The sequence below is a fragment of the Centruroides sculpturatus genome, unplaced genomic scaffold, assembly GCF_000671375.1.
Source record: "Centruroides sculpturatus isolate CEXI.00-Female unplaced genomic scaffold, Cexi_2.0 scaffold276, whole genome shotgun sequence".
In the NCBI taxonomy this organism is placed as follows: domain Eukaryota; kingdom Metazoa; phylum Arthropoda; class Arachnida; order Scorpiones; family Buthidae; genus Centruroides; species Centruroides sculpturatus.
Genome location: NW_019384509.1, coordinates 319,550 through 330,369, shown reverse-complemented (window position 1 = coordinate 330,369; position 10,820 = coordinate 319,550). Strand labels below are relative to the sequence as shown.

Sequence of the window (10,820 nt, the reverse complement as noted above, 5' to 3'; positions counted from 1 at the left end):
GGACTTTCTGCGAACAAGTGCGAATGATGTTTCCACTCTTTTGCCGTTGCCAATGACAATCTGCTATTTTTATAATATATTAGTATTATTAGAATATATTATTAGTATATCTGAAGCACAGAGCTCCCATTGGGATTCGGATTGCTCCCTTGTTTATTACGTATATCACCTCAGTGCAGGGTATTTACATTTATTCAAATCATGGCTTCTAAAAACACAGAAAGGTGATTTCAATTGAAACAAAGAAGAAATCATCAGAAGGAGTGAAAATTGACAAAAACTTCCTTGTCAAATGAGGAGAGGTTTAGGAGTTTACCAACACTCACTATCCAAACATAGCTGAGGCCAACAGGATCAATGATCTCTACAATGACACCCTTGCCCGTCATTTCCGACAGGCGTTGAAGAACAGAGAGAAACAGACTACCTTGGACATGTTTTTCAAGAAGCAAACTGCCAAAAAACAAAGAATGGAACAAGAGGAGTTGACGCTGTAAGCTCCGGTAGCCTCTCCTAAATCTGACTCCGATTAAAAAATAATAAAAAGAGACCTGCTGCAATGTGTAAAAAGTCTGTATCTGTATGAATGTGTGAAGTAAGTGTTCCTCCACCTCCTCCTAACATCTGACTACCCGGCATAATTGGTGACTGCTCCATTTTAATTTTTTTCATGGTACAATACGGTTATTTTATGCTGCAGAACGAATTATATGTTTTAACACGTATTTCTATAGGAAAATGCATTTCGTATAACGGACTTTTCACTTAATGGACATGCATCTGGAACAGATTAAGTACGTTATACGAGGCACCACTGTATTTTGTCTTGTCACTGTATTTTACTTGTTCAACAATTCTGATGCAGACGATCAATGATCCGACACTTCCCTTCAATCTTTCCCTATTTTCTTTCCTTCCCTACTTACTATCACTTCCTCTTCTGATTTCAATTTCAACACTTCTAATTTCTTAGAGGTAAAGTCTGTGCATATACAGACAACCTCTCTACTCTTTTAATGTAATGTAGTGTAATCTAATGTAAAAATTTAATGAAAAGCAATAATAAATAATAGTAGCAAATAATTTTACATTAAATCCTTGATTGAAAGGATCTCAATTCAGTAAACTTCAAATTTAATAAACAAAACTATGATTACTAAGATAGTGCTATTTTATATAATTAAATGGATTTTAAAATCATTTTATTTATTCATTCTTATTGTGGTTATTTTATTTTTTTTGTAATTTTCTATTGTCTGGATTTATGTTATATATATATATTATATATATATAACAAGTATATACACAAATATTGTGATACTCTAGCAGGATAAAATCATACAAGGAGCCAAATCACTTACTGTTTAAGAAGTACTTTTATTGTCTTTTGGTTTGTTGAAAATGCATTTTGGACTATGTCCCTCATCAGTCTGATAGAGAATGTAGACAAGTAAAGTAATCAACAAGCAATAATACAGTATGATTGGATGAATTTCAATATTACACAAGCAATAAAATCTTTAAAAATAATCATTTGGGTTCAAAATATATGAAAATAATAATGGAAACTGGTAAAAATATTAGACATTCCAACTAAAGCTAATCATAGTTGAATGTTGTATATTAATAGTATGCATATTTTCTTGAGAAAAAAGTGGTCAGAAAGTTGTAAAAAAAATGAGAAGAAATTTGCATGTAACTTTGTATATTATATATGTAAACAGAAAATAGATAATAAAAATAATTTTCACAAATGATTTTGCTGTTATTAAAACTGAAACTGATAGAAAGCACCATCGTACTATAACTCAAATTCCTTGTCAGATGAAAATGTTTAAAAATGGAAATTTGGTATACAAAGAATGAATTGAAGGTATTAAAGTGTTATGTATGAAACAAATTGTCTAAAAATCAGCAACTGTCTATTTGAAGTTAATAGACATTGCAAAATATTGGATGTCTCTTCTTCCAAGTAGTTTTTTAAATTGAGAATTTACTATATAATTATGATTTAATTATTGTCATATAAAAACTGTAAATAAATAGAAAATTAGTATTGAAAACCACCCTAAATAACTAATTATTGCAAAAGCTAGTGATAAGTGATAATCTACTACCAAAATAGTCCTCTGGTAACATCTGAGATAAAAATGTTAACCACTCAGCAGTGACCAGACCGAAGGATATATCCGCCAAGGGCGATCATGTGGCAGTGGTGAAGGATGGATATATCCGAAAATTCTTTTGTGGATATTCGCCAAAAACTACCACAAAAAAAATTCACATAAAAAAGGAATTATGTAATGTAACAATAAAAAAAAAACTTTTCTTTACTAGACATAACTGTTTACAAAATCTTTTTCTGAAATAGTAATGAGAAAAAAAATGCGTGGAAAAATACTTTAAAAAATTTTCTATGTTTATTCTCCACTACATAGAAATAGCACCATACCTGACTAACCCACTGCTGAAAGGTTAAAGGAATTCCAAATAAAGTTTAAAATAATTTTAAAATAATTAAATAATGGTTGCTATAATTAAAATTCTGAGAACAAACAAATCTTGCAGAGGTAACAAAAATATGCCACAGAATAAAAAAAATGAATGTATAAAAGAAAAATAAATATTTTAATAATACTTTTCAGGAACCTAGTCCTTGATTTATCATTTAGAAAATTATATATAAATTTTAACTAGAGAATAAATTCCATCTTCTGTCTTAAGTGGTTTGCAATTATCACATAATAATAATATGGTTACTTATGGATAATCTAAATTATAAGAAGAATTTTCATAAACTCTGAAAATTTATATACATGATTATAATTTTATTACTTAAATATTTTTTTATTATGTTTTTGTCTTTAAGGCAAAAATAAGCATTCTTTAAAAAAATGATAAACAAAATAGAAAATTATTNTTACTAAGATAGTGCTATTTTATATAATTAAATGAATTTTAAAATCATTTTATTTATTCATTCTTATTGTGGTTATTTTATTTTTTTTGTAATTTTCTATTGTCTGGATTTATGTTATATATATATATTATATATATATAACAAGTATATACACAAATATTGTGATACTCTAGCAGGATAAAATCATACAAGGAGCCAAATCACTTACTGTTTAAGAAGTACTTTTATTGTCTTTTGGTTTGTTGAAAATGCATTTTGGACTATGTCCCTCATCAGTCTGATAGAGAATGTAGACAAGTAAAGTAATCAACAAGCAATAATACAGTATGATTGGATGAATTTCAATATTACACAAGCAATAAAATCTTTAAAAATAATCATTTGGGTTTAAAATATATGAAAATAATAATGGAAACTGGTAAAAATATTAGACATTCCAACTAAAGCTAATCATAGTTGAATGTTGTATATTAATAGTATGCATATTTTCTTGAGAAAAAAGTGGTCAGAAAGTTGTAAAAAAAATGAGAAGAAATTTGCATATAACTTTGTATATTATATATGTAAACAGAAAATAGATAATAAAAATAATTTTCACAAATGATTTTGCTGTTATTAAAACTGAAACTGATAGAAAGCACCATCGTACTATAACTCAAATTCCTTGTCAGATGAAAATGTTTAAAAATGAAAATTTGGTATACAAAGAATGAATTGAAGGTATTAAAGTGTTATGTATGAAACAAATTGTCTAAAAATCAGCAACTGTCTATTTGAAGTTAATAGACATTGCAAAATATTGGATGTCTCTTCTTCCAAGTAGTTTTTTAAATTGAGAATTTACTATATAATTATGATTTAATTATTGTCATATAAAAACTGTAAATAAATAGAAAATTAGTATTGAAAACCACCCTAAATAACTAATTATTGCAAAAGCTAGTGATAAGTGATAATCTACTACCAAAATAGTCCTCTGGTAACATCTGAGATAAAAATGTTAACCACTCAGCAGTGACCAGACCGAAGGATATATCCGCCAAGGGCGATCATGTGGCAGTGGTGAAGGATGGATATATCCGAAAATTCTTTTGTGGATATTCGCCAAAAACTACCACAAAAAAAATTCACATAAAAAAGGAATTATGTAATGTAACAATAAAAAAAAAACTTTTCTTTACTAGACATAACTGTTTACAAAATCTTTTTCTGAAATAGTAATGAGACAAAAAATGCGTGGAAAAATACTTTAAAAAATTTTCTATGTTTATTCTCCACTACATAGAAATAGCACCATACCTGACTAACCCACTGCTGAAAGGTTAAAGGAATTCCAAATAAAGTTTAAAATAATTTTAAAATAATTAAATAATGGTTGCTATAATTAAAATTCTGAGAACAAACAAATCTTGCAGAGGTAACAAAAATATGCCACAGAATAAAAAAAATGAATGTATAAAAGAAAAATAAATATTTTAATAATACTTTTCAGGAACCTAGTCCTTGATTTATCATTTAGAAAATTATATATAAATTTTAACTAGAGAATAAATTCCATCTTCTGTCTTAAGTGGTTTGCAATTATCACATAATAATAATATGGTTACTTATGGATAATCTAAATTATAAGAAGAATTTTCATAAACTCTGAAAATTTATATACATGATTATAATTTTATTACTTAAATATTTTTTTGTTATGTTTTTGTCTTTAAGGCAAAAATAAGCATTCTTTAAAAAAATGATAAACAAAATAGAAAATTATTTTATTTATATAGAATTAAAAATTTAAAAACTTACCAGAACGTTTGCGCTGACTAACAAGATCACCACCATTTTGAATAGTATTAATACATTCTGAGAGATATTTAAAATATAACTGACTTGTTAGAAACTGAGGTAAATATATCTATAAAACAAAGCATTTTTGATTATTTTTTTTAATAACTTGCGATAATTTTTATTATATATTAAAATCAATTTAATCTAAATAAATATTATAAAATCTTATTCACACTAACTTTTAAATATAATTAATATTTAAGTAGAATTAAATTAAGTTGCGTCATCAAAAGTAAAGTTAAATATTCACACTACAAAATTAAAGTAACTTATTTCATATAGCTCTAAAGCAATCATACTCAACATGACATTTTAAATACAATTAAATTTTTGCATATTTAAAAAATCATTATAGATTAATTTATTTTAAGTAATTTAAAATATAAATAATTGATTTAAAGCATCAATTAGAAATTATTATTTAATCTAACATTTATTATCAGCATTATTCTCTGAATGTTTTGTTTTTATTAATAGAAAGAATTGTGATAAAGAATGTATTCTCAAAAACTTATGTTTATGTTATTTAAACTTCTATTGAGGTGGCATGTACATGCAAATAAAGAAGGTTATCACTTTTCAAAAACAAAATCATTGGAACGGTAAGCATGGACATGCAAAAGAAAAGACAGGTGCTGTAGCCATAATTTGTTCCATGCTTCCAAATGTCTGACAATAAATAAAATAAATTTCACCTTAAGTCCAATTTTAGATATGTTTTTTCTCATTTGCTCTTGCACTACTCATTCTTGTTACTTCTGCCATTTATTTTGAATAGACCTTGGAGAAGGCTTTTATGATATCAAAAACCAACTTTAGCTTGTTTTGGAAAGCAAATTAAATTTGAAAACATGGATCATCTTAAGTCAAATCAATGTTTAAGTCAGTTTCATTCACATTGTGTTACTTAAGTTGACTTTGTCATTTAAGTTGGCTTAAAATATACAATACTACCTTACCCATCATGCATTGCTGCAATCTCAGAAGAAACGAAATTCAAGCAAACTCGTTATGATAACATTCAATTTACATTTTAACATTTTTATTGAAACTTATTATTATTATTCATTTCCACCAGGAAAACATTTCAAAGTGTCGTTCCAATTCTATTTATTTATTTATTGGAGTGCTTGTGGATACACGATATTTTTTGTTTTTCCATCTGGTGCATACACGAATAAATCAGAAGGTTTTCCAATGCATGAGCTGGCCACATACAGTTGTCCATGCGAGAAGTATGGATTCTCCAAATCTAGCCCACACACTTGCAGCAATTGTCAGAAGTGTGATATCCCCCATTTTTATATATTTTTTTTAAATTTTTTTATAATTTTAATTATTTAATTGCTCCTTTCTCTCTTCCTTGGCATGTTCTGAAATTTCTGATAGTTTGGATAATAAACTGTTTTATTGTAATTTGTCTTTTTAAATTATTTTGAGTTGATATTAAAATTTGGAAAAGGGGGATTCCTAGATTGGTAAAATAGGCGCATTTCCTCCTACAACTTTGGTTGTTGTTTGAGATACAGTTAAGGTTTTAACAAAGTTCGAGCGAATACATAATTAGCAAAAAAAGTTGAAATAAAGTGATTAAACAAAAATTATTACAAATATCATAAATAACAGTTCACAAATGCATATATAGAGAGATTTTTTGGAGGGAGAAATGGTCTTCACAATTTGAAATCGATCGAACACACCGTAAAATGCTCGTATACATGCGTGCCAGTGTGAGATCCGAATAGCCCGGGTCTAAATTAATAATTTAACAATAAGGGTAAAATTTTGTCATAAAATATTCTTTCGTTTTGAGTGAGAAAACTAACGTTTTTTAGCGTGGGAAAACAGCTAGGAGAGTCACTTCCTTCCACGGAAATTAGAACATCCTCTGTTTTTCCCTTATCTGCTAAAAATCTCGCTTCGATGGGAACTGTTTACCCCTCATTTCTACCCCTTCCCATTCGTCCACGTGGGAAAATTCAAATACGATGATTGGTCGTAAATGGGAAGATATAGCGGAAACTGGGCCGGAATTCGGGGAGTTCGTCGGCAGATCCGAGAGTGACAAGGCTCCACTTTTTTTGCTCTCTAAGGCCAAAGCCCTTAGGAGTCCATCGGAAAATCCGAAGAGACCGCACTCCACATACAGGCTCCAAACGCCCATGATCGTATTATATAGGGTTAAACTTAAGTGAGAACGTAGAAGATAACCTTTATTATTGTGCCTATCCTACCCTCTCTTGAACCGAAGCTCAAGTACGATCGAAATGAAGTACCCTTGCCAAGACAAGAAGACGACAAAGCAAATTTAACAAGTCGTATGATTTTAAATGAACTGTGAGCTCTTTCTCACCGGTATAGGTTAAGAATAGATTTTCCTCCGGTCTCGATTAATTTAATTATTCGTTCTTTGCTTGAATGTGTTTAATTATTTGATTATTCCTTATTCTGTATTAGTATCGTTTATTTTGTATATTAAATACTCTACATTTTGTTAAGAGATGTCTCCCGTCGAATCTCTGAATCAGATCTACGGCATAAATTTCGCGCGTGTTTATCGGCGTTACGAAAAATAGATAAACTGGTGTCGGGAAACTGACATTTGGATAGAAACTACACAGTCTTTAATCCTCATTAAGCCTGAATATTACAGCCCTCCTATGAACGATTTAAGATAGGATCTCGCAATCAGAAACTAAGAGAACAGATTTCAGACAATCTGTGCCCGTAAGTGATATAGGATCAACCTTATACCTTTGGCTACTCTCACACCATCTATCGTAGGATAAATGTACTATCCCATGTGGTGGTAGCCCCAAGNTTGTACACTTCTACTCTAAATTACATTTATAATTACAGTAATTTTAAGAAATCATAAAATTGCAGCTTAAGAAATATGGCATTATTTGACTTATTTACAGTAGAATGATTAAAATTTTTATATTTATATTTCATATTAACAAAAGCGTTTTTTAAAAAATTAATGAAATAAAGTAGATCAGCATTGATATTTATTTAAAAAATATTTAGTATCAATAAAATTTATGATAAAACACTTGTTATTAGAATGAACATGTATTTTCATCAATTACATGCTGCAATAGTTACAAAATGAAAATCAATAAAATGCATTATTGGTTCAGTGAATTTTTTTCATTGAAAATTTCAGAATTGTTGCAAATTAAAAGATTTAACCTTTCTAATAGTAACAAATTTCTGTGTTATAAATTTTGTAATTGTAATACAAATGTGATATTTATATTATATAGTTTAGTTTTCTAAATTCTGCAGTAAAATATAATAATTGTTTTTATAAATTTTGATTATTTCTTTAATGATATAAAAATAGAAAATATGAAAATATGAAAACTTATTAATAATGAGTCACAACCAAAACATGAAATTTAGCAGAAATAAAAGATATTAGGTATTAACTATATTTAAAATAAAATTGGCATGTCTAAAATTTATAATTTTAATCATAGTCAATTTGGAAATACTCATAATTTCAGAAAACTATTTTAGAACAAATACTTCAAAATAAACAAATTTAATTAAGAAATTGCCTAAACTTACATGATGTATCATGCATTTAGAGCTTATAACAATTTAAAAATATAAATTAAAATTTGACAATTAAACCACAATAAAAATACTAACCTTCTCAAGATGCTGCATCAAGATTGTTACTGGTTTTAAAAAACAATCAGGTGATGGTCCTTCTGCTTGGCATATATTCTGTTCTATCTCACATCTAATTTGATCACTAAAGCCTAATGAACTTGTTGCTTGAAGAGAAAAATACCTTAAAAAACAAAAATTTTTGTAACATTTTGTATACTATAAATTTTGACGTTACAAAATAAATCCAATTAAACTACAAAGAAACAAAATTATTATTACACACATAGCCAAATCATATCCATGCAACTTGTAAAAATATGTTTTAGATTTTGGAAGTTCAAATTAAATAAAAAATTCACATAAAAAGTATACATAATTAAAATTTATATACTCATATATTTCTGTTAAAAGATATTCTTTATTAAAATATTTTGATAATAATATACACATTCTTCTGTTTTTTGCATATTTCATGTTTTTCTACAGATACAGCAAAATGCTTTTACTATTTTCTTAGAAATAATTTATAATTTTAAATTTTATTATATCAGATTCTTTAAATTTCATTATAACTTTACTCAACTTATTTGAAATCAGTGATATTTGTCAAACTTCCTTTCAATTATTAAAATCCCTTAATGCAATTATTGCACAACTGTTGTTATGTAATATATACTTCTATCTACAAAAATACTTAAAAATACCAAGCTGATGTAAAATATAAGAAATACCCTATAGGTTTTTTATATAAAGTATTCTTTCTATTTCATTATCCTTTTTTAAATTTAGATTGTTTAGAATTTTCACTTTACAATGAAGCATTTGTCAAACTTCCTTTCAATTATTAAAATCCCTTAATGCAATTATTGCACAACTGTTGTTATGTAATATATACTTCTATCTACAAAAATACTTAAAAATACCAAGCTGATGTAAAATATAAGAAATACCCTATAGGTTTTTTATATAAAGTATTCTTTCTATTTCATTATCCTTTTTTAAATTTAGATTGTTTAGAATTTTCACTTTACAATGAAGCAATTCTGAATGTTTGAAAGATTGAAAAAGAGAGAATTTTTTAATGACTGACATTTGGTAATGATTTTGTTATCAAAACTTTAGTTTGTGTTTCTAAATATAACTTTAAATAAATGTTAAAGTTATTAAAACCAAAACTTTGTCAGTTTTGATTTCTTCACTTATGTAAAAAAAAAACGATGTTAAGATATAATTGCAAGCATCAAATTTGTGTGTCATGTTATCACTCTCAGCCTATAATTCTGCCATTTTTGAATTTGAACATTTGAAGAAAATATCCTTAAACACAAAATTTAGTGCACCTCAGAACGAAAAATCAGTACAGATATTCAAGGTATGAAGTTATCTTTTAAATAATGACTTGATTTCTAGAAGTTTGATTAACTTCTTGGGCACTGTAATTCCCTCAGTTCTAACAAACCCATATACACATATATATTAAAAGCAAAATGTTCTGTCACTGCTGCACACAAATAATGTAAATTTAAAATTAATTTGATTTACAAGTTGAAAATTTCAAAACAACTTTTAAATGGTTTTATTCTTTACTTCACAACTAGGTTCATAGGTACACACTGGGCACCTTTAACATCACTCTTTATTCAGGAATATCTTACACAGTGATGTTAAAGATCTTAAGAGTAATGTTAAAGATACCTAGTGTCTACCTATGCACCCAGTTGTGAAGTAAAGAATAATTAAAAGACGACAGTTTCAAAATAACTCAATTTTAAATGGTTTTTAAAAACATTGTTTTAATTTTCAATTGATTTGATTTGATTTTTAATTTTAGTTTTGGTTTTGATGTAAAAGCCAGAGTTTTAATTATTATTTTATAATTTTCAGTTTTAAATAATTTTTATGTTTAATTTAATTTTCATAACTATTTTTAATAATTTTTATTTATTTATTATTACAGGTATACCTCGCCTTACGTCGTTAATTGGTTCCAGGAGAACGACTTAAGTCGAAAAACGACGTAAGTCGAATTTACTTGTCTCCAAATCTACTTGTCACTAGGCTAAACCATAAATTGCCAATACGGTTCTGTATTTTATTTAGTAATGCATTTTTAATAATGTATGGTTAATAAGGATCTATTTTAAGATTACAAACAAATAAATTTTAGTTTTTATTATAGTACAGAAAAAAAGTATCTAAATTTACGAATGCATGTACTGTAAATACAGTACATAGCCTACTTGTAAATGTATATATTTTAATATGATTTTATGTGCTTTAAATGCTTTTCTAGTGATATTACGACTTCAATATTTGTGGCGGACAGACGTAAAGTCGAATAAAATGACTTAAACTTGATTTTTATTTTTCCATATACTTTTTTGACAAACGACGTATAATCGGGAACGACGTAACTCGAAACGACGTAAGTCGA

The 10,820-nt window shown here is 27.3% G+C and overlaps 1 protein-coding gene across 1 annotated transcript in view; it reads right to left on the bottom strand.

Annotated features, from left to right (window-relative positions):
* The window catches only part of LOC111622325 (A-kinase anchor protein 10, mitochondrial-like), a 71,166-nt gene that overhangs the window by 15,515 nt on the left and 44,831 nt on the right, over positions 1-10,820 (bottom strand). Inside the window, exons 8-9 of the mRNA XM_023364680.1 lie at positions 8,423-8,567; positions 4,721-4,829 (exon numbers count right to left, since the gene is read on the bottom strand). Coding sequence (XP_023220448.1) covers positions 4,721-4,829; positions 8,423-8,567 — 254 coding nt within the window. The remainder of the gene's footprint in view (positions 1-4,720; positions 4,830-8,422; positions 8,568-10,820) is intronic.